This window comes from Egretta garzetta, unplaced genomic scaffold (genome assembly GCF_000687185.1).
Source record: "Egretta garzetta isolate BGI_Z169 unplaced genomic scaffold, ASM68718v1 scaffold45, whole genome shotgun sequence".
Classification (NCBI taxonomy): Eukaryota; Metazoa; Chordata; class Aves; order Pelecaniformes; family Ardeidae; genus Egretta; species Egretta garzetta.
In genome coordinates, this window is record NW_009260028.1 from 6287434 (window position 1) to 6313097 (window position 25664).

The 25664-nt window shown below is 39.5% G+C and overlaps 1 protein-coding gene across 1 annotated transcript in view; it reads left to right on the forward strand.

Moving 5' to 3' along the window:
* The window catches only part of MAP3K7CL (MAP3K7 C-terminal like), a 28878-nt gene extending 12899 nt beyond the window's left edge, over positions 1-15979 (forward strand). Inside the window, exons 4-5 of the mRNA XM_009640960.2 lie at positions 7327-7442; positions 15799-15979. Of these exons, the coding sequence (XP_009639255.1) occupies positions 7327-7442; positions 15799-15979 (297 nt within the window). The remainder of the gene's footprint in view (positions 1-7326; positions 7443-15798) is intronic.
* Positions 15980-25664: the final 9685 nt, after the last annotated feature.

Below are 25664 nucleotides of genomic sequence, written 5' to 3' on the forward strand. Positions count from 1 at the left end.
CCCCAGAAGTACTGAATGGTGGTGTCCCTTGTCATTCCATCCATGCTTTTCTCTACCCCAAAGTTAGCTAGTATAAAGCAGCACACATGAAGTGTCATGTAAATGAACCATTTAATCAACTGCAGCATAGCAGCCTGAAATGCTTGAATTTGTGAGAATGCTGGTACATATTTTCATAATAAAAATATCACATCTAGAGCCACAAGATTTTCATCGCCATGCCATAAATACAGTCAAAAGCATTTGTATTTTATTTAAAGAAGCAAACTATAAATGCAGGGTAGGTGGCTATATAATAACAGGCACTTAAAAAAAAAACAAAACAAAAACCAAAACCCAAACAAACTTTCTAGGTTTCAAATGCACAACAGAAAATTTTGAAACCTGTTTTAAAAACAAAACAAACAAAAATAAAGGCCAGATTATCCAATCTTGGTTGGATTTTGAAAGCAGCTTGAAAGCTATGTAAGTTCATTTGAGTGACTTGGAAAATCAGAGCCTTAGAATTTTATGCATGCAGGCAGCAGACCACAGCCTGAGTACCAAGCAATTTGCACCTCTGTTTTAGGCTTCAAGCCCTCGTCCTTCTATGTTAGGCCCTGGCAGACAACTTGGCTGTTTGAGCAGAATTACCTAGTGTTCCCACTTTTCCTACCACGATCCTACCATACCTACTCCCTGGGCACGGGTGTCCGATGGCAGGGCAAAGTTCAGTGCAGCCTGCTCCTGACAGGGTAATAAACCTGGCTGTCCAAGCACCGGCACCAACTTGACAGAGGTAGAGGTAAGATTGGCTGGAGAAAAGGGATTTCTAGGAGAGTAACTGCAAATACCTAATTCTCTGTGAGGGCTCTCACTAGAGGACACCCCTAGTTGAAAATTACATCTTTCTGAAGAATAAAAATGACCGGTCTAGTGTTCTGATCTACTAGCTAGGTTCAGACCAATAATGTTGTCTTTTCCAAAGACCTTTCTGAATGTTACATTTTTGTGCTACTCTGAGAGGAAGAAATTCCAAGAAGCAATTTGTAAGAAAATACTTTTGGGTTAGAGAATTGATATTATTTTCTTACAAATTGGTTCTTGGAATTACAAAATTATTTTCTTACAAAGATTTGCTTTTGGGTTGGTTTTTTTTTTTTTTTTACTTAACAAAGAAATAATTAATTTACGGTCAACCAGACACAAAAGCCCTACATATGAGAACAGAGCAGTTTAAGCTATATGCAGGAAAAGCCTGGTCTCTTTTGCAGCTTTATTGTTAAAAAAACTGTTAATAAGTTCCTGATATGCTACCAGCGAAACAAAGCTCATATTGACAAACTTCTTGCTTTCGTTTCCTTTTGTTTGCAGAATTGGAAATTACTCTCTTCCCACTGAGGAGCCACACTTTGAATGATGCTAAAGCACTTGCTTATTTTGGCTTCAGTGTCATTTTCCCCCACCACCCCCACCCCCAGCCCTTGTGTGAGCAAGGTGGTGGGTCGTGCAGCGAGGGTAGGCTTGTGACATTTGTCAGTTTGTTATTGGGAAACGTTAACCTTTGCCTGGTGTAAAAGTTGGACTGGGCCTTGGAAGGCGCTTCCTTGATTAGCCACATAGTGGGTGGTGGCCCCTCTGACAGACGCTCTACTACGGGTGCTCTGCTATATTTAGACACCTACATCAGCATCTAAGGCCTTGTTGTTTCGGTCACTGAATATAGAGGAAGGTATCCAGTGTTAAGTACCCGCATTACTATGCCCTGTGTGCTGTCTGTCCTGTTCCAGCATTTCCTGTGACTTGCTCAATTCATCTCCCTCTTCTCTGTCAAAGTCTTTATTCCAGCTGGGAGTTAGATCTTGAAGAGGGAAGAACGCAAGTCACATACGGATGCACGGGGTATTCTGTAATCCCTTATCATCTCTGCTCATGAAATTGTGAGCTTGAGAGGCAATTTATGTCATATTTTGTATTACGAATCTGTTGAGATCAATGGAGTTAGATGACCGTAAAATTGGTGCAACAGAGAAAAGGCTCCAACCATTTATAGTATCAGTTTGTTAAGTCAAGGGGTAGTTTTTCATGCTCTAGTGGGAAATGTCTATGCAAAAGAAGTAATGAAAATATTATGAAAGGGACAGTTTGTTGTGTGTGATATTTAGCAGAAATCTTGTTTAGTCTGGAACTTTAATAACAGAACTATTGCTTCTCCTGACTGCCAAGACTCTTGTTAGACACATACAAATTATTTTAGAAAGTTTGAAAGTATACTATATTTTTAAAGGGTATGCTGTATTTTTTTTTGTATGTATTAAATTCCAAGAGAATTCCTAGAGTGCCATGGTACTCTATAATTAGATTTGATTGCCTCCAACCTTGATAAGTCTTCTGTAATGCTGCTGTGATAACTATGATCTTATATTAGATTATGTAAGACATTGGATGTTTATAAAGTCAGAGCATCATACTAAGAAAAGAATGGAGAATCTCTCAGGAAAGGAGAGCAAAATTCTCAACTGCTGCCATCCAGTCAGCTTGAATTATTTGGAGGAAAGAGAACTGCTTACTTTCATAGTAAAAGTAGATTAGACTAGATATATCCTAGACTAGAGATCTGAAACTGGTTGAAGAGTTCCAGATGCACAACAAACAGTAGCTGCAGCTATCACTTTTGCGTGGAATAATGTGACATCTTCCATTATGGAAGAGTACACAAGGCCATATAATGAGCATGGGCCACATGCAAAATATTGGCACTGAACCTTCTGGTTTTCCAGAGTAGTTTAGCTGAAATTTACCAAATTTACGAAAAGCGAGACACCACTCTTTAATTAGATCAGTGCTAAAGATTGCCTTCTAGATGAGTCCACATGCTCAGGTGGCAAAACTGCGTGATACGGTTTTTGATTTCAACTTCAACCTTTTCAGGAGAAAGTTTTGCTCTTTTTTTGCAGTAGAACCAAAGAGTAAATGCAAACAAACAAAGGTGGATTAAAAAATAAACTGTTTTAAACTTTTTGAACACTGGGGTGGCACTGTCAACTATACAACTTTTGTGGTTGTGGAATGCTGATATTCATATGGCAAGGCAAAACACACTTTGTCGTGTGAGTGAAGCAAAAATAATGCTGAAAACTGTCCTTTTGTGTCCCCCAGCAAAGATTTTAATTAGAACAGCTCCTTCAACCTGTCTTAAAAAACAGGCAGAACTGCTCAGGCTCTCTATTTCTTCATGAACTGCCTTCACATATCATCTTCCAATATCTTTTGTATCCGGATTCCAAACACAAATCTAAATAAACAGTGCATATGTCTTGTAAAGATGTACATACACATGTGCAGTTACAGAATAGCCTATACCAGGAACATTTAGTGTCTGCTTGCTAGCTTCTGTAGAAAGTTTGTCAATGCCTCAGTGAGTTACTCAAAAAAATACAAGGCAAAAATCAGACCGTGTTGAAAATCTGGAATAGTAGGATAGACCCCACCAGTATGACTGAAAGCTATAGCTTTTGTGCTAGCTTTGTGAGCAAAATCAGAGATGCTGTGTGGGCATATTTTGCCAGTACAGGAAAATGAGGGTGGATGACACTGAAGCCTGAAATAAGCAGGATTAAAAGTAGCAACTGTTGCCATTAAATATAACTTTCTTTGGCAGGGGTGTTTTTTGCTTATGTAGCAGCTATGCTTTTTATATATATTAATTTATGGACAGGCAAGATACTTCATAAAGTAACAAGCTCGGGCTGTCCTAAGGAGAAATTAAAGGATGGCTGTTGGCTTCTGAGTGAAAAATATATATACTACAAATGAACTTTATTAAGGCCTATTGTAATTGGTCAACTGGGTAAACTAGCAACTCGGACCAAAAAACCAATATGCAGAATAACAGGATGAAAAGTGCTTTCTGCTGGGAATTCCAGTTCTTTTTCTCTGCCACGGGAAGGCTATCAGGGTAGCATCTGCCACAATTCCCATGGCCTGGCCACAGGCATTCAAAGAAGTCATTCCAGGTGGAATGGGGAGCAGAGAAAGACTGCTTGGGTAAGCTGGGAAAAATGGAAATTTCATCTCGGATGGATTAGAGGAATGCAGCCTAACTGAGACATCGGTCTTGGAAAGTATATGACAGCCCTCTATAAGTACATCTCCGGGGTAAAACAGGTGGGACAAAGAACCACCGCTTGAATGAAAGGTAGTGCTGGCACAAGAAAAGACTATATAAACCTGTCTTCAACAAAACCAGTCTGGAAAAGGCAAAAGTCTTTCTAATCCTTGCTGAGGCTCTGGGCCACTCTTAAAACCGAGGCAGGGGGCTTCAATTTTTCTAAGACAGAACTGGGCAAGCTGGTGCATTGCAGGATTTGCTTCTGATAACAAGGGACTGGAATCCCTGATTTTGTAGGTTCCTCCCATTCCCATTTAGATGAGTATGGGCTAGTCCAGTAACTGCTACTATTCTGCTATTGTTTTCTGTGGAAATATGTGAATATTGTAAATGTCTGCCAGCTAGTTGGATTTACCTCTTTGGAACAAGCAAGTTCTGCCTCTGTTTCCACATTTGTTTTTCAGGAGTTTGCCCTGCCATCTTCTGAAAGCACTTCTCTTGGTGGGAACAGATGTATCATTAATTCTTTGCGCTCTTGTTTATGTCAAAAAAGTAGGCTGTTAGGAATGGGTAAAATAATTTCTCTGTGCTTTTGTGTTGGCTTGCATTTTCTGGTGGGCATCAAAGAACAGACCAGAAGTGTGTCTCTCAATTTTTTTCTTGTGATTGCAGTAGGAGTGTTTGTTAAATAATGAATACATAAGCCTGTTTCATGTCCTACTGGCCAGAAATTACTCATGGACACTGTAGGTACTACCTCTAAAACCTTACTTAGAAATTTCAACATTGCAAAAGAGCAAACCCAATTGTCCAGTCATCTCGTCGTATAAAAATACAATAAAATTTACATTTTAAAGTAAAGATACACTCAAAATTTAAAAAAGTTGTTGATATAGTGCTTAACAGTATCAGGCAAGGTTGAAAAGAATCATACGAACAGAATATTAGACAATTGATTGTACCTTTTGCTGTCAGTTTATTTTGGGTGATAAAATATCAATGTAAGAAAAAATTACACTGAAGAAACAATGTTAGGAAGGGGTTTGAAAGTCAGCAACTGGTTCTAAGTGGGAATTAGATACTAAGTCTCAGCATGGCTAGATAATTTTTAGCTCTCTATATATATCTTTTGAGTGGGAAGCTGGAATATAGAAACTGAATGCTGCTTTCATTTTTAAACTGGTTTAAACCAGCTAGATTTGCGGAAACTAAGTTGGAAGCAAAAGCAAGTATTTTTTTCTTTTGAAGTATCACTGTTTGGGGACTTTCCCCTTGGGTACTGTTCAAAATGGTTTTATTGTGACTCATTTGTTGTTTGCTGATCTCTGGTAGATACCAGAGATGCTACTTTGGCTCACCCTTGCATTCTTGGATTAGAGCGCTGAGACTTCTATATTCTGTCTTGTTAAATTTATGCTTATTATTTGGGTGGCTATATGAATGGTGCTATTGCTCATCCCCATTGAAATGCAATTAAAAGCCCTTTCCTAGGGACCAGATTCATCAAGTAATGGACAGCCCTTTCCCTGGGGTCCCAAATTCTCCAAGCTCAGAGATAATAAAACAATGTGCCGTGAAACAATTCTGCAACAGCATTTTTACATTTAGAACATGGAAAACGCGTGTCAGTTTTAAAATTTCGGTGAGGAACCATGTACCATCTACAACTACTTGCAAGGTCCATACATGAGTTACATCTGTGCATTAGGGTACATTTGAAGCTAATTTACCCTGCCTCCTGGATAAAAATATTTTTTATCTTTGTCTCTGAATGAATGCATTTAGTAAAATTTAAATTTGCAGTTTAGATGAAACAAAGGTTTACAAGATCATAAACAGGAAAAGTCTGAAGACCTGTGCTTTTTTTTCCCTAACAATGTCATTGAAGGAATATTATACTACAGAGAAGAGGCAATGTAGTACAACAAGAACTAAAAACTTATTTACTTATATTGTGAAAGGCAATTGCATGTTCCTTAACTGGACAGTAAAGGAACTATTTTAAGTGCTTCCTTTTGCTTCAAACAGGTGGCTCAAGCATGCTATTTGGAGTTCATTTACAGTCAATTGATTCATGGCTAATAACTTAAAAATACTACACTTCCTGAAAGTATTATAGCCAAAATGTGACGGTCAAGCCTGAAGCCTAAATTAAGTCATATTCTTTTTAAGGAACAAAAATCACTGATATTTAACCAAACTTTGTTTTCAAGGTCTTGGTTGAAATTCATATGAGGAGTCACAGGACGGAGTGGGTTTATTTGTCATATTTATTACCTCCAGCATGCATTGAAAAAAATTTAAAATCTTACTTCAAGAATGTTGGTATTTAGGTTCAGAGGTGCAGTGCTTTTGCCTTCACAGTCTCTTTTTTTATCTGATTTTTTTTTTTTTTGGTTGCTGTCATCCTTCATCTCTCAATCCCACCTGCACCTCTCATGGAAATTTAAAACGCTTTGCAAATATAGCTGATTTAACTCTTATAACATTTCTGCTAACTAAGTATGTCCCCTTCTTCTACAGGAAATAGAGATGCAGAGAAACTGAGTATGATTTTGAGCAAACTACTTACAGCGTGAGGCATTGCTGGGATAGAATCCAACATGAAATCTCGGTTGCACTCGAGTCAGCAGTAAAATTCCTGTTGAGTCCAGCAGAATCAGCCCCGGTGTACCAATTCACGGTCCTGTCCCATTTAGTAATAAGCTGGAAGAAGCATTGCATCTATGAAAACCCAGAGTGTTTAGTCAATAGCTTTCCATGTCTTTTCTTTTCATCTTGCAGAATTGGAGAGTAAGAGCTTGTTTGCACTCAAATTACCCTTCTGCTCAGTGCTGCAGCTTCTGCAGTGGAAACGTGCTCATGTATTTTATGGGTCTGACCAGTGCATCAATTTTAGCATTCTTATATCACTGTAACTGGAAAAGAGGAAGCTAAGGGAGAAATATTTCTTTGAACAATCTTTAGGGATACTTTGCAAAGTTGTCAAGAAAAGTTCTGAAAATCCTTACAAGGTTTGAAAGGTTATGCCTATTCTTATGCAGGGAAGTGGTTTTTTCCCTTCCGTAAAAGGCTATCACTAGGAATATTTGGCCATATCCTGCAGTTAGGTGAAAAAAAAATCTTTAAGTATTCTCACAGGAATTAAGATAAATATTGTATATTTCAAAATATGTTTTTTCCTAATATTTAATTCAAAAGCAGTATATATATATATTGTTCTTCTTTTCTTAAAGCCGCTGCCTCCTTGTCATGACTCTAAGGAATCTATGCAGGTGTACAAACAGCACTGCAAAATAGCAGAAGAGTACCATGAGGTCAAGAAAGAAATTGCTCTGCTGGAAGAAAGAAAGTGAGTAACTTTCCTGAAGTATTTACTGTTGTATATTCTCTTCATAAAATCCTGTTTTAACCACAAGGGTTTCACATGGTATTTTCTGACCTTATACCTCTGCCTGACGGTCACAGTACAGCACAATAGTTAGGCCATTGGTCCATAGGACCAACTGGGACCATTAAGGGGACAGAGTTGTCCTAGCTCTGGGCCCTCAGTTATACAGATGTCGCTTAACACCTTTATTGACAGCCTCCAGGTTACATAACCATCTCGCTCAGCTGCTGCAAGTCCCTTTTTTAGTTTTAGGGATTGATTTTCAATTTAACTTTACAGGTTTTAATGAAGAACGTTAATAGGTCCTCAGGTTTACAGTACTTGACAATATTAGTAGACATTTTTCTGTGAGGTGCATTGTCTCTATGTACATTGCCGTCTTAGGTGTTCATATCCAAAGTGCATAAGCTGGAGACTTTTTTTCCTTGTCTGTGGCCTATACTCATACCTCTGTCATCTTTGAATGTGGCAAAGTGCACTCTGTGACTCTCGGTCCCTTTCCACAAGAAACCTGAAAAAGAAATTCAGAGAGAGGAAAGAGGGTGAGTGGTGGAAGTTTTTAACAGACAACCAACCCCAAGGAATAACAGTTCCCGCTAAGCAAACTTGCTCTTTAAATGCTTTTTTAATTTTTACATTCACACCGAAGGTGACTTCAAGCAGCGTTGCCTTCCTCAGGGAGAGTTACCTCAGTGTCAATCTCTGAGACTTTCTTGTGAAAATGAAGACCACACCATCATTCTTCCAAATGCTGCTTGAACAGAAGTATTTGTGACATAGCAACATGGGTCGACAGAGTTCTGTTGCAGGGTGGGCTTTGAGTAGAAGGTCTCATAGCAATCTTCACACAGCTGACCATGTGGTTCAGCCAAATTTGCATCCATGGGAGTCTTCAGCTGCAGAGGCAAGCTGATAGGAGGGAGAGCAGTGAAATCCTGTAGTCTTACAAGTAAGATAGCCAAAGATCTCCTTGAATCCAGACTATGCAGGGTAAGAAAGAGAGACTTGTCTTTATTGGGGTTGATGGCTACAGGTACAACACAGTTAGTTGTTGCCTGAAGCGTTGGAACTAGTTGGGGTTTCCCACTACAAATCCCCTTCTACTGTAGGACCTGCATGGCACTCAGTTGTTGACAGACTGGCACAAAAGTTAAAAAAGAAGAAAAATAACCAGAAGTAACACTACATTTTCTCAGTGTTTGCATTTGATTCACCACTAATTAAACTTGTCCAATGAAAAGTAATTTACATAATTTAAAAAAGATGTAGAGAAGGTAATTAATTCAAATAATTTTGCAATGATTTGTCAAATTTGATTGTCTAATGTGAGCTGCTTACATGTGTATTTAGCAACCAAGTGAATTCAGTGGAAACCATGTAAATTTGTCTTCTCTGAAAATCCAAGCTGAATATAAATTATTAAATAGTTGTTTAAGTAAGTGCTTAATTTTAGATGTATAAACTCAAAAGGTAGCCTTAGATCATTTGATTTTTAGAGCCTACTAATATAAATGCATTATTAGTACCAAGACATCCCTGAATCAGTTATGTACATTTATGGAGTAAGCTTGGAGCTCTTGAAAACTAGACTCACATACGTATTTTTTTTTGCATTTACTAGAATGAAAAAAAATTCTGTTTGAATATATTTTCATTTATCTATGGTGTCTGTGGTACTATCTGAGTTAGAAATATTTTACTCCTTGGAAATGGCAGATGCATGCACAAAATATTTTACCTGAGCTCAAAGCTATCCTAATCAGCCTTTGAGCCCAGAAGTCAGCCTCTCAGCAGCGGTTATCCTGGATGAATTAAGGGGCTTCAGGCTGGTGTTTTCTTTCGTGACACCAGTGGATGTCAATAGTGGAACAATGTGAGGAAGCTTCCATCACTGCCACCTTTGCGGAACCTGTCCCGTGGATAGAAGATTTCATGCCCCAGTAAACACGTTAAAACAAGAGTTGCTGAATAACACAACAAATAGGTATATATCATTATGATTCCTAGGTGCCTTCTAATTGCGTATTTGTGGCCTAGATATTCACATGCTATGTAGCTGTGAAATGCCTAAACATGACAAATATCAGTGCAGCACCTTCCACCACCTTCCAGATCCCTTTATCGGAAGAAGTGGTCCTATGAGCACCGCGACTGAAGATGCTTAATTTCCTACAGGTTGGTGCACTGTGGTAATAACAGAACTTTGAGGTTTAAAAAGCTGCAAGTGCCAAATGAAGCTTTTTTTTCTCCAGAGGGGAGCTATTTATGACCCCTCCCTCCAGGTAGAGTCTCCATTTTGTAGTATTTTGGAGAAGGTCTCGCAATACTGCCTTTCCCCTTCAGGGTGCCTTTCCTTTCTGTAGCAGGCTGTTTTTACAAAAAATTCTGGAAACTAACTGCGACCTCTTCAGCGCATGAAGTTTGGTTGAAACTGGAAGGTGGATTAAAAAGTTATTAGGACACATATACCTTTACACACATGTAAGCGTACACAACCTGAACACATTAACTTTGATTTTTATATAAAATTAGATAGAAAGGGAGTATGTGTGGAGGTAAAGGAGTAAGTGAGAAACACTAGAGGGTTTTGGTCTAGTGATCACTGATTTATATCTAAAAACATTCTCAACTGTTACAGTTGGAAAGTTAAAGGAAGTTTCTGGGGTGGCATATGCTGAATGAAGAGGAGAAGAGTGGACTAAAATGGCGGGGGTGACATGCATGTTGAATATTGCATTTTCAGAAAGGAAGGGTGCTTTGACTTTTCTAAAAAGTCTGATGAGATGCACAGCTTTTAAAAGCCTCAAAAGCAGTTACAATCAAATTGAAAAGATGGAGTTGTTTGCAGCTTTCTGAAATTTGCCCCAGTTGCAGGTGTCTTTATCTTCTTCTACATTTGAATTTGAATGCATGGAAATAAAGATTCACAATTGCCTAATACACCTGATATCTATTGTCTATTTCTTTTAAATATTCTTTTGATAAAATGGACAAAGACAGAGTTTCATCCCTTGTAATGGGAACAAACAATTTGTGCCGTGTTCTTCATTTTTACCAAAGGCAAGCAGAAGGGCTGTTGTTGGCTGCTGCCCCTGCCAGTGCTCTGAACTTCCTCTCCAGAGATCAGCTCACCAGTGGAATTAAAAGTGGTGCCTACTGGTAGCACACTGTGCACACAGAATACTGAAGACAATGATTGTCAGGAAAAGAGCAGAAAATGGATTGAGCAAATATTTTTGATTTGTTGGCTAGGAGGAAGAAATAATGTTAGCTTGATATAAATGTTCAAACAGGTATTGGAGCTTTTTGGTAAAACAAAAAAAGGGAATAGTATTCATTCTACTTTAAACAATTTTTGTTCCAATCTTCATTGTTTAGTGTAACCTGTTTTATATGAAGTAACGCATGCAGGAATATTTCTAAAGGAGACATCTTTAAGAAATAGAAAGTAGAATACCATTGTTCTAAAATAGTCAAAAAACATTTACTCTTTTGCAACTTTTCAAAGGCTTTTAATTCTGCTTAGCCTGACTTGGCTCTCACTGCGAGGATCAAGTATGGCCAAAGTCTAAAAAGGCAGTGGTGTGAGATGAAAAGGGTTGCTTTTCATCAGGGCAAGAACAGAGCTTATTTGCCCCTTTCTCTTGTATGCAGTGTAGATGGCAAGAGAATGTAGTAAGCTGGGAGTGGGAGAGAAGACAACAACCGTTTCACAGGACAATGGGAAACGTGAGAGAGAAAGGGAGTTTGCAGATTCAAAAAAGGGCAAATCAAAGGACAAAGCAATGACAAAGGGGAAAGAAGTTACTCAGGAAAAAGACAAGCAAAAGGAAGCAAGAAATTGAAAGAATTTAAAGTAACATTGGGTAGATTTTTTTTCTAATATAAATCATCATAGCTTTGTTTGCTGTCTTCACTCAAACTCTTCCCATTTATGCCAGAAATATGTAGTACAAGGGACAAAATCACTCTGGAATGGGAGATATGATCGAAAAGAAAGAAAAGGGTGTGGAAGCGAGAACACACCACATTTAGGTCATAGAATGTAATTTAATTTATGTTCCAGAAACACACATGTATTTCCATAACAGATGGTTTTGGGTATCTAAGTTTGGGTGAAAGGGATGGGATGGCTGGTTATTTTGAGCACTTGTTATATTGCTATTACTAGATAATGACCCTGGATTATGTAGTTAAATATTAGAGTTGCCATGGTTGCTAGCTATATCTTATATTCTTAGCACTGGCTGGTTTTCTCTTTTTCCTCCTCCAGACAATTCTAATATAACTCTCCAGAAAATATCATTTGACCACCACCTGGTTTAGTATCACTCCTTTTCTTTGCCATGGATATGATTTCTTTTCCTTCTTTTACACATATTATAGTAGCCATGGAGTAGAAAACTCTGCTTAATTTGGTAGGATCCTTCTGTATGCTTTTGCGTGCTCTCATGACCATAGGACTGTTTCTAAGGTCTCAAGTACAGATGGTTTCTCCAGGTGCACTATTTCTGGAGTGTCTTTCCCAATGCTGTCAAGACAAGTAGTCTTCAGACTTTCAGGTACTGCAGAAAAAGATTGGTGTAAACCATAAAGGCAACCTTTTATCTTAATAGTTTTCCCATTCCAGACCTGATTTTTCATCATCTCACATGTACCCATATGTGTTACTTGCCAAATAGTGGAAATTACAGATTTCCTTATAAAAAAAAAAACCCTCAACTTGCCCTATCGCAGTGATGAATACTTACAGACCTCTTATGTGCTGGCATCCGAGGAATATTTTCATTTACATTGAAACAGGCTGTCTCATTGTTTTAAAAATTAATTGGTAGACTTTGAACACACAAGGGCACTCTCCTCAGAGAGCAATTACCTTACAGGGTCTCATGATTCCTCCTGATGTGACAGCCATGTCAAATATGGGAAGAGAAAATGACCTTAGGGCCACCAGAACACACAGACACATGTTAGCTGGGAAGAAATGCATAGTACCCCAGATGCACAATCCTGAACACGTTATTCACAATGGGGGAAAGACAAGTCTGTCTCTTTGCACTGTGGAAGCTCTTTTCCTTGCGTCCAGTCCATCTCCAAATACACTTATCTCCAGATAGATTTATCTGCTTTGTCTGTCACTTTTCTAGGTGTTAATTAATTGTGAATATTACTGTAAAGGAACTCTGTTCTCTGCATGGTCGGTTATTAAGGCCAGGACAAGAGAAATAATTTTCCTAAGACCATGCTGCATTTTTCTTCTGCTCTGGTATGGCTTGTGGTTTATTGGTGTATGATGCAAATCACACTGGTCTTCTCTTCCCACCCCAGCCCCTCCCTGAAAAAGGGTTCAAGTACCTCAGCACCATTTTAGAAAATACCTTATCAATGCTGTTAATATTTAAACTCAGGGTAACCATTAACAGAAAACACAGATTACACAGCGCTAGATCTATTTATTAAGCATCCATAACAAAGGCTAGGTGGTGCAAGAGCTTACTGTGGTGTTCTTTAACCTCTGGAAGCTAAGTTCAAATCCTGGATTAGATCAGAACCAAATGTTAGTTACTGTCCTCATCCTTTTGTGAGCTTCGTAAACCACGCCATTCATAACATTTAGCAATTCCCTGATACTCTAATTTTAGATCTCAGTGACAGGCTGGCAGTATTTGCCTGAAACATCACCCTACCCTGTAAACAGGTGTTGATCCTGATGGGAAGGGAATAAGTAGGTTCTGCTGACTCAGAAGCGGGCAATTTTACTACTTCAGTGCAAGGAAACTGCTTTCTGCAAGGGAGGTCCTGGAGCGGGGACTACAGCAATGAGTACTTTTTGATCTTAATGCATTTATATTTTGTTTAATAGCAAAACTAAATCCCAGGGGGGGAAAAGAAAGTTATCTGGGCTGCGTAAGTGTTACTGGAGAGCAGCATGAAAGCCATGCCTGCACGTAGCCTCATTGTATCAAACCGGGACTGACATTCATTAATAGAGCTGTCTGAGTTTGTACACTGTCAGTCTGTGCCGCTCCTGGCTCAAGTCCAAATAGAGTAGTTAGTACCTTTCTTTTACATGTAATAAAAGTCCCCATGGAGAAGGTTTGCCTGCTTTTAAGATGCTGATTACTTCCTAGGGTATTCACTGCATCTCCCTTGAAGAACCTCAGAAGTGTAAGAAAAGTAAGGAAGAATGATTCTGAATTAATTTGTTTGGAAAACTTCCAAGTCAACAGTCTGTAATTTGAAAGAGCTTAATTTAATCCTTCAGTCCAGCATTGCACCAGTAGAATAATTGCAAAGAAATATTGCCGAAGCTCTCTTTTGGTCCTAAGAGACAAATATCTTTGAGAGGAAGCCCCAAGAGACTGAAGTGATTAAAGCTGCTGGACTCGTAAAATATCATTGTCCCTAAATTTGTTTTTTGCTCTCTAAAGCATACATGAAATTACTCCTTTGTGGCCTATGGTTCCATTAATAGGAGCTGGAATATCGAACTGTCTAGCAAGATCAGTTCCTCTTGGCCAATTTGCAAATTGGTTGAGCTAGCATGGCCCAAGCAAAGAGAAATGAATCTGTTAATGGCTTGCCGCTTTTAAAATTTTTACAACTGTATTGTGCCAAATGTTAATAGAATTCTGCTGAACAAAAATACGCACTTGATGTTTTCCCTTGAAGGCCTGACTGAATATATCTTTCACCTGGTGATAGGAAGAAGAGGCTTTGCTGCAGCATAGCTGCTATGCGTTACCTCAGTGGTATGAAACAAAGCCAACATCTTTAGCTACAGGAGGGTTTCTATACTCTACAACTTTGAATGATTTAAAACTGCTGCAAGGGCTGCTAACTTTTCCCTTCTTTTATTTGTTTTTTTTTTTTTTTATGGGAAACACAGCTGAGAGAAATGAGCATGCCAGGGGTCTCTCCTAACTTGTGACTCCTTGAACTGCAGTAACTGTGGCTGTAAACAGCCAGCTAAACTGTGGGCAAACTGTGCTGTCACTGAAAGCTGCAGTAAAGACAAGAGGAAGATCAAACTGATCCTAAAAGAAGGCCAGATAGAAGCATTTTTCAAAACCCAGGTGCTTACAGTTTTGCTGCTATAAGTGGTAGTTTTGCAGCTGTAAGTAATGCAAGTAATCGGCAAATACCGAAAAGTTAACATTTCATGAATTCGCTGACCTGTGATGATAGAATATCTAATCTGCAGGAATTTCCTGTCTGAAAGCGCTGGGCTAGCTTGACGAGAGGGCTCCTTTTAAAGGCTGCGGCAGAAGCTATCCACTTTGAAGGCATTACATCTTCCCACTGGTGATCGGCGAGCATTGTTTTGACATGACTGAGAAATAAAGTCATGGGGCTACGAACAGTTAAGGATTAACTAATCTCTGAGCTAGAATGATCAAAAGAACTAAGAATCTTTTAGAAGAGACTTCCTGTAGCAGGGGTGAATAAATGATTTGACTTAAAGGGGAAAAAAAAAACAACCCCAAGGGGCCAGGCTAGCCTGCTGGGTAACTAAGTGGGGAGTGATTAGATACTCTGTGAGTTACTCACGCCTTCAATGTGTTGTAAGACCTCTTTTATCTTAACTTCTGCTGAGGTAATTTCAGTTGATACTACACAGGAGACTCCAGCTCCTGGCCAGCTCTGGGAATCCAGGGCACTGCGTGATTCCGACCAGAAAGAACCAACAGCTCGAGTCCTCCAGTGCCTGATCTTAAAAAGACCAGGAGGGGTCAGGTTTGCAGCTCTATCACTTTGCCTCAGCAGTAGGGCTGAGGTCTGAGCAGAAACACATTACAGAAACAATATATGTAGTTTGGATTCATATGCCCAGTATTTACTAGAATCATTTGTCTTTGTAGCAGAAAAAAGGACACCAGGTGCACCTCACAGGATTTACTGATAAAGCTAACCAACCAAACAAAAGAACCCCCTTGCTCACTTTCAAATATGTTGGGTATTGAGAGAAAAATAAATTGTTATTCTTCAGGCAAAGTATTACCATGCGGTCTCCAGGAACTTGATGCTCCCCTGTGAACTGCATGTTCAACTCTTACTTAAGTTAGAGATAATTGAAGGTCGTCAGCATTTTGTGGGTTTTGTCACTGAACAGCAAAACCTATTGGAGATTTTGGCAGCTTCATCTCTTAAAGGGAAAAGGAGGAATCTAACAAATTCATTTTTCTAGGCTTCTGTTTCACAAGAGCTCAAGTAATACCGTGTTAACAACCCATAGTCCAGCTCTAACCCAACACATGATGACAAATTTTTGCATGCTGCCATTTTTAATCTTTGTTTTTTTTCTCATAATCGTCAGAAAGGAGCTGATTGCCAGGCTGGAACAAGTGGAAAAAGAAAGCATGGATGCTGCTCAGCTGGCGAAGGAGTACGCAGAACTGACAGAGGAGAACCGAACGCTGAAGCTGGCCCAGACGCAGTGTGTAGAGCAACTGGAAAAGCTCAGAATACAGTACCAAAAAAGACAGGGGTCCTCATAACTCTCAACTGGTTGATGTGAGGCAGTTAATACAGGATTGGTCCTGTGCTGGAAAGAGATTTTAAAATAAAGGTCTGTTTAATATGTTATAATACTTTACTACAGATACAGATTATGTAGAAGTCTATATTTGACTTAATGCTTGCCAGCCAGTAGCTTAATATAATGGATATTTCATCCATTATATAATGGATATTTTATTTCAAGTAACATAATTGAAGTTAATCTATCCCCATTATATGTTCTAGTAGATCAGGTTTCTCTTCTAAACATATTTCTTCCAATTTAAGAAGATATGGACACACTAGAAAATGATATAAATAGTCTCTCTGTTGGGAATTTGGACCATACTAAGGCATACAGCAGGGACAATGTTAATATATGGAATACATGTATGTTAATTTTAGGTTGCTGAAGATTTTTTAAATTATTTTCCTCATGCCTAAAGTGTTTGGAAGTTATCTTAAAATGGATCTCCTCATGGGTAAAAACTATGCTTTATTATCCCTGTAAACTTTACATTGTTGTATAAAATCCGAGAAATTGCACATTAAAAATCGAAGTAACATAATTTTTTTGTTATCAAACAAGTGTACTGCCAGGAATAATTTGCAAGTTATGAAATGAAAAGGAAACAGATGAGATCAAACTTTCCTTCCTCAAGCGTGCAGATAGCTTGAGAGTCTTTTCATTGTACTTTTTGGCATGCAAGAAATGAAAAATTAGTATATGAATACTACCATCATAGTTTCAACTGAGAATATGTCAGCAAAAGTACCATGAGGATATTTTGTTCTTATTTCCTGGTCTGTTTTGAAACATAAGTGGCTGTAAGTAGGGACAGGAGTCCCGTGATATACAAACAACCTGGAACTAAAATGGTAGATTTACTTGCTCTATTTATCCCTGTATTTTCCTAGATCAATTGAAAATTCTTTGTTATACTTCCATTTCTATTCATACAGTATTTTTTTCATTAAAAGCGGATATAGAAAAGCCATTTTATGTTCTGAATATTCTTAAATCACCCGGTATTTTTAACTCTGCTTGACAGATGCAGCTTGTTACATCTTCATGAGGTTGGAGTTCAACTTCCTGTGTCATTAGTACTGAAATGTGTCTTAGTAATTGAAAACTATGAACTTACTTACGATTTCTGCCAGCACTTTAGCTTTGATTATTATCACTCAACTATTATAAAACGGGGATTTTATGTTAGTCGGAACAATTGCCGGGGAAGTCTTTTGGCACCAAAATGTTCCCCGGTAATTCCGGCAGCAAAAAGGGGAGAAAAACCCACAAGCTGCCCCTTGATTTCTCTGTGCTAGTGACCTACAGTCCTGCAGTATTCCCGGCAGCACAGGCACGAAAAGAGGCTCCACGTTACTGCAAGCACCTGACGCTGCCGTAGGAGAGTATGAGGAGGTAGCGGGAGAGGACAGCCTCACCTCCTCTTCTCCTCCTGAGCCGCTGTACTTGCCCGGCCCCGCTTCCTCCCTTACCCTGGCCAGTGCTGAGACACGAAGGGAAATCACCGCTCTAAGGCACGTGTGTCCTGCTGGGATGCTCCACGGGCAGCACCACACTGTCTTCGTTCCTCTTTCAGAGCATGTTGGTATCCCGGGGTCCAGTTTTCAGACATATCTTGTGAAAGTTGGAAAGAAAAAAACCATAAAAAATACGAAATGCTTGGGCTGTCAAGCCTGGGAGCACTGGAAAAGCCTTGTCCGAGTTTTGTGCTGATGGCAAATGCACCCTGTAGAGATGTCAGGGTTTTGCTTTGAGCACAGGACACTGCGGAATCTGGGATATATTATTTTTTGTCTGTGTTGTGTTTTGAACAACAGGATTGTTATTCTTCAAAATTAATTCGTGGATGTAGTCACAGATTTTTTTCTATCTAGCTTTGAAAACATCAGCCAGTCTGCTTGCTGATTTCAATTAATTCATTGGAAACTGCACAGAGTACATAAAATTATTTCGTTAGCAGACTGGCTTTGGATGCGGATGGATCAGACAGCAGAACCGTACTTACAGATAACTTTGTTCACTCAAAATTTTCTATTTAAGTGCAGCCATTATGTTTCAGATGTCAGAACAATATCAGATTCTCTTTGAGAAAAACCTGAGGGAGAGCCAAAGTCACGTAGAAAAGGGGAGCTGGGCATCATTTGTGAGAGACAGCCATTTGAGAGTAGCCAGGGAATATGGCTTTTCTAACCTATAGAGACGGAACAGTGTGGAAGTCTCTAGGAAACTTTTTCACAGGTCTACAGACACTGAATCTGTCATGTGGTCCAGCTACCAGATGGCTAAATATGGAACTCGTAAAACATCCCAAACTAATTGAAGTCAGAGATTTGTATTTAATCTGGACTGTGGCTATTTGCAATCAAATTTTCCTCCTACGTTTTAGTTATGGTGAAAGTAAAAAATAACTGCTTTATATCAATGTATTTGCCTGTCAGCATGGATGCTCATGTGCCTGAGAATAGTAACTCAGAGAAATTGCATCACAACCCAAATGAGTAAAACTGAAAGAGAAGTTCCAAGGAAGAAAAATTAAAGTATCTATCTCATGAAAAAAAAATTTTAAAGAAAAAATAGCAGCGAAATGGGATTCAGAGACAGGAGGGAAGATAAATGGAATTTTCAAAAAAAATTCATAGGCAGTGAAATGAAAATGCAGAAAAGTCAACGTAACCCAGAAAATCATTCAAATGTTGAAAAGAGTAAAAATGGCTAGAACAGCCTTCTGAGAGGTAACCACTGTATCTATAATTCATCTCTTGATTTTTTTTATCAAGAGCATAATAATGATAAACATTTTCATATTCAATAAATCTCCAATTTTGACATGCTGAATTTTTCTCTAGATATTACTTTGAACTGTGTTGTTCTGCTGACTCAATAGCTGAAATTAAGTTTTTTAAGAAAATACTGGTTTGTCATATTTATGCTGTATTTTACAACTAGATAATATGATTTGTGTCCTTCTGTTATTTAAGGAGAGACCTTAAATTGTTTTGCTAGCTAGGTAAAAGCACTGTAAAAATGTGGTTTTTACAATTATTTTGGAGATGGTTTTACATCGTATTTCATCCAAGGACTTAGAAGCCAGTTTCAGCTTTTGAGTTCAAGTTGCAATTCAAGTTCCAGATCAAGCTCAATGTTATAACTTCTGGCTACAGCCTGATACAACTGCAGCTGTATTCAGCAAAACAACGGCGCAGTCTGAGGCTCACGATTCACCAGCAGTCAGGAGGCAAGGAAAAGCACGTGAAAAGCTTGGATGACAACAGAAGTTGCTAAATGCCTACAGCTACATACGCACAGTCTGTTACACAGATAAGGTGTCTTTCTTGCTACTGTCCAGATTATTCAGGATGGCAAAAGTAAGCATGCCACTGCAATGACAAACGCCTTTCCTTCAGACTGCTTAAGAAAACAGTTGGTGAAGTACATGGGTTTAGCAAAGCAGGACCTGTGCTGTCCATTTCCTATTATTACTAACTGACTTCCTTCCATGGTAACAAATGCTGAACAAGCTCAATTTAAGCATTCCAGTTAGCAAGGATATGATTCATGTAGTCTTGAGTCCTGTAAACGGAGGCTAGGGCGATTGTACATTTGAAAAGTCTGAAGATAAGGGCCTGCAGGTTTGGGTCTGGCGGCTTTATTTTTTTAAGGTTTCCCTTTCCACGATTATCTTTATTCTGGCTGGTTTTGTGAATTAATAACCTTTGGAAGTGTGTCACCTTCCCCCCCAGAGGCTTTATGGCCATCTAGGCCTTTGTGAGGATTTACACGCTGTTCATAGCGGGTACGAATACGCAAGGGTACAGCACAGAGGTGTTCTCAGCCTTCCTTTGGGCTGTGTGGTTGGGGAGCTCCGGCAACATGTCCGTTTGCTGCTCAAGCTCCAGTCACGGACCGCCTTGCAGAGCGAGCCAGTCGCAGTCTTAGTCGTGGAGTCAGCTGGCGTTTTTCCTTACATAAAATCCTTTGCCCGTTCCACACACAAGACAGAAGTGTCTAGAGGAGCAGGGGAGGCTGTTGTCTGGAGGAGCCTTGCCTCTCTTCTCGTGGAAGGTACCCAACGTGCAGTGACCAAAGAAGAGGGTCACAGGGAAAGGAAGTTGGTCCAGGCCGTGACATAGCAGGAGGAGCATGGGCCCTGGCCAGCAGGAGTGTGAGGGGAGTTGACAAAACTTGGAGGCTGGCATGACTGTTCTTTCCTATGCGCATACTTCCACAGATATATGTGTGCACCCACAGCCCTGAGGGTCTTCTCCCTCCTGTTAGTGTCCTGGCATGTATATGCATCGATAACATAGTGATGGACATCCTTGGAAAAACCATGATGAAACTATTAACTGTCCTCATGACAGGCCTGGAAAACATGTAGAATGAAGGCCCAGGGCTATTGCTGAACAAGTACCGAAAAGCTGGCCCCCGTTGTCCACCTTGCTGGGCTTTTCTGGGACAAGACCAGACATTGTGACTGCACGACTGTACCACAGTGCACATTAGGGAGGGAGGGAGGGAAGCAAGGCAGAGTTGCAGAGGCAGCCTTGACCTTACCCATTCTTTCACTGCATCCCTTGCTTTTGCAGTGTTCAGCTGGGAGTTACTGAGACAGTCCTTCAGATGCACACCAAAACTGTGCAGCGGACATTTTAAATTCAAAGAAGCCGATTATTTTATAAGAATGAAAAAAATGTCTACCTTGCTTGGCACTGTGCCAATCACCTCTAGGTTCTTCAGTGCCCCTTACGAGGAACGTCACATGTTACTCATACCCATATGAATGAAAGATGACAATAATTCACAGATTGCTGTTAACCTCAACCCAGACTTTCTAGACTGCACAGTCCAGTGGTTTAAACTGTAGAAAGCACAAGATTTAGCATACGCGTCACTCAGTTTTTCTACACGCCAGTCATCAGTTCCCTCTTCTAAACCCCAGTTCCTTTAATCCCCCCTGCCCCCCAACCACAACCCATGCATCTGTTACCGCCTACTGAGTAAGCAGCATCACTCCCAAGCTGAGGCCCAGTTGACTGGCGATCTCATGACGTGGTCTGATGATCACCATGTGCTTGAGATGGTTTCCAAACCTTAACAATCGCCCGATGTTTTGTGAGTCAGTGCTGGTACAGGGCAGCAAGGCACTCTGCCAATGTGCAGGTGCCGACTGTGAGCCATGCTTGCTGTCTCTGAATAGTTTAGGAAAATATGAGAGCAGGTGGTCTGTGGATTTAGGTTTTTTGTCTGAATTTTATATTAAGTGTTAATACAGAAATTAGGGAAATGAAATGAGGATGTGTGTGCTGATGTAAAAAATGTGTGGCCAGACGCCAGACTGTGCCTTGGGTGCTCAGAACGAGTAAAGTGATATGAGAACTGTAAGTGGTGGAAAGGAAGTAGTTACGGCAAGGAAGAGGAACTCGGGAGAGAGCTGTGTGCCTTAACTGCTTGCTTTCTTGCTTCTTATGGCTTGTACCAGCGGGATATCCTTAGCTCAAAATTAAGAAGCTTTTGTTTGGATGTTTCCCAAGGCTTTTCCAAGTCTAGTCTGCATAAACATTTTATACTGGAACATTTACTTCTTCTAAGGTTATGTTTTTGTCTAATATTTCTAGTATCAGCGGAGCTATACGGCAATAAAGCTCATTCCAGCATTGCAGATGGTTCTTCTATAGAAAGAGGAATAACCAGTACCAGTATATGACTATATTCCACTAATCATAGAATATCTCGAGTTGGAAGGGACCCAACAGGATCATCAAGCCCAATACAATGCCAGCTGCTGAAGTTGTATTAAAGATAAATAATGACAGCCTTGATAAATAGTTTATGTATAGTAAAAACTACACTGAAGCTAGAGCACTTTTCTACTGAAATAAATGCATCCCCACTAAGGGGCTTTTGCTGTTTTCATTGCACAAGTAGAGTTTGGTGCTTTTATTAGCTAGATCCCCAGTTTACCCACATGAAGGAATAGTGACGTGTTCTGTGATCAAAAAACTTCCGCTTCTGTCTTATGACTTTCCTACATACAAGTGTATGACACATCTCAGTGCACAGCCCAGATTTGCCTTTGCTTACAGACTTTCTCCACAGCCATTTCATCGTAGTGCTCTCCCCAGCTTGTTCCTTTGATTCTTGCCTGTCCCATTTCTCTGCTGTGCTTGGATAGCTGAAATAAATCGACCACTTTGAATTTTTAAGAGTATTCAAAAGCAAATACGTCATTTAAAAACATTACATGCTAAAAACCTTGACTGTCTTGTGGTCAAACCCTTTTGTATTCATGTTCTGCAAGTACGTCAGTATGTAGGTTTACTGACTAGATGTCAGTACAAAAGAATACGAGGCAAGTGTTAGTATTCGTGGAGGACAGAAGCACATTCAAATGTACTCATATAAATGCCGTTCTAAATGCCAGAGCTTGCTCTCTGGTAGTGTCTCTAATCAGAAAAGCAGCCCACTACTCACATATGAAATAGTACCTCCTTATGATGAAGTTACCATCTGCACCAAGAAGAATGTGAACACTTATTTTTGAAAGAATTTCAAAAAAGGCGTATTCTTTCAAAGAAAAAAACCCCACATAACAGTTCCCAGCTAATATAAATTACACCCAGCTATGCAGTAACTGCTAAAAATGTGCTTCAATCTGTTTATAACCCTTTAAATAGCTCTCATTAGTTTACGTCTGTGTTAGATACCCTTACATTTGACTGTATGAGCTCCCTCTGGTGGGTAACGTGACATCTACCACTATTATTACAAAACAAAGGGAGATACCTCAGTAAATGTTTGGGGTATACGGTTACATTTATCCAAGTAGAGTTTTGTTTATTTAAGTGTTTATAGCTAATAATTATTTCTGTTATCTAGGTATAGGACAGTATACTAATTTATTACCATCTGATCACATCTGAAACTACCGCAAGAGTGTTATCCAATATTTTTAAGATAGTAGAGATAATTGCACAAAGGTGTCATTTTCAACAACACATTGGACAACAGCTAACATGAGCATCCAAGTTAAATGAGTTCTAGTATCCTAGAGAAGCTGAAAGAGATCATAATACTAACAAATTGTATAGTAATATCTTTATTTGTCCAAAGTACTTGTGTTGAGTTCAGTTGGATTTATGTGCCTGGAAATCTGGCCTATACGGCTTTACTTTTTCAAAATACTAGACTGTACCAACTGATTGCAGACACTTTATGTAAAAACTATTTATTTAATGGTACAAAGCCTAAGAGTCAAATACGCTTTAAATGACACAATACAGAACAGCTGACTAATGTATCTCTTTCTTGCTAGCAAATTTTAATATCCCTTAAATCTCATACAGCCTGATATTCATGAGTTACATTTTTATAAAAGAAAACATAAGTGTTACCTTCCTATTTTTCTCTTTGTATTTAGGTTAAATAATCTGAACAAGCGAAGTTTTATACTTTGGAAGAGTGCCCTAATGCATGGGCAGTGGTCCTGCCACAGTTTGGGTTTCAACAGCCCGAGGTGGTTGCACTGGAATATTAGGATTGGTTTACCAGCAATAAATTTGGTGGCTCTTGCACACCCCACAGTTTTTTTGAACAACCACGGTTTTTGAAAATTTGGGTTCCTAGAACATTTTGGAAGGAAGAAGATCAGAAAAAGCATGCTAAAAAGTTTGCTTTTCCCCTTTAGCTGTTTCAGAATTCCCCTTCAATTAACAAAAAGAGGTTTATGTTTTGTCACTTGGCTGAAACCTCACAAGAGACAAAATTCTAGTTACACTGCATTTAAAGGTGAGGCATGAAGACGGAAGAGAACATAAGCAGGATTTTACCAAAAGCAGTGGACAACATTTTTACTAGCAGTTTGCGATTAGCTGTGTATCTCCTAAGTGTGCCTGCACATGCAGTATTTTCAGATGTTTACGAGACTCCCCTAATCCTGTAATTTCACAGTTTGACTGCCAGAGTGCTCTGATGTAAATCTACCACTACATTATTGTCCAAATCATCACTGAATTTTTATCATGAGAAAGTGGCATTTAAAAGTGCTTAACATTGCTTCTGAAATGAGGGCGTCCACATCTAAGCGAGCAAGGCTGCCTGGTAGGCAATCAGCAACGCCAAGAAGGCACCACATGGTAAACTGGATTAAGGCCCTCGTTCAAAACAGCACTTACTGTGGGGCACAGTGGCCACATCAAACAAATCTCTTGAACACATACCTAACTTTAAGCGATGAGTAGCTCCAACTGGTTTGCCAATAGGACTGTTCACAGTGGTAAAGTTGTATTCATGGACTGAAGTGTTTTGCTGGATCAAAGCCAGAGAGACCAGCACCTCAGCTTCAAACTCAACTGTTGAAAGTTCACTGGAATTTAATTACGTGCTTGGAGTGTTTAAACACTGTGCTGCGTCATGGTCTTTCCGTGTAACTCTTTGCCAACGAGCAAAACGGGTCCCCAGAGCACCTAGTAGTGGGGAGGACCTTCATGCTGTGAGGTGTGTACGAAACTCAGGCATCTTGCTCCAGCATTTTGAGCTGGATCTAGATCCAGTTGCAGATGCCGAACAAGCCAGATGCTGGCATAAGATGTCAAAGTGATGAAGAAAACATTCTCTTTTGTCATTCCTGGTAAGCACATTTGTTCCCACTTTGCACAACTGCAGCCATGCCAACCCTTATGGAGTGGCTCTTTAGGGTCATTACATGCAACTGTATGAGTTTAAAAAAAAAAAGCAAGCAAACACAGAAGAAATGTCAAATGTTTATCAAGCACTATAAAACACATCTAGAAATGTCTCTTAACTAGAAGAGTAACAGCATAATACTATTAAAGAATTTTAGAAATACTCATCTTTCTTTGCTTTGGAAAAAATTATCAGAAATACCGGATTAGGACAAAAATACCATGGGTGTCTCTGTCAGGTAGGTTCCATTCCTCCTTTCCTCTCCCTTCATATACCTCTCCCTCTTCTTCCACTAAGAGAAGATCTCAGCTGCTTCAAAGATGAGATAGAGAAATAAAATATTTCTCAGAGTTGTGGTTGCAACACCCTTTCCTTGGAGAAAGTCCCCTCTGCTTTTGATGTAGGAATTGAGCAGAGGAGGAGTGCTTGGGTTAAAGGTGTGTTCTCTGCCCTGCACGTGAATGCCTGCTCAAATTTGGATGTGTAACAAGCATCTGAAATGTTCAGTTAGCATGTGGTAAGTAGAGACTTAGAGCTAAAGTATTTCCTAGCTGAACTTACTCTGTAACCTAAGAGCATCATTGCAGTTGTGACTCTTCAGCACACAGATTGCTCTCCCCCACAAATGCATACTTTGGACAGGCATATATGACCACAGACATTTTTGCTGGTGATTTCATCTCACAATTTACTTCTCCCACGCTGTCAATATCCTTCCTTTGGTCACTGTAAATTGTGAAGGAGCAAGATGTCACGTTCAAATACAAAATGATTATAAACAACTGGACCCAGGAAGGAAGAAGACTCTGCCTTTAAATTTGATTAAAACCCATTGCTACTTTTGTGATTTGCTTTAGTCACCAGTAATCACTACTAATCAAACCCAAAGCTTTTCCTTCCCTTCCCTTCCCTTCCCTTCCCTTCCCTTCCCTTCCCTTCCCTTCCCCTTCCCCTTCCCCTTCCCCTTCCCCTTC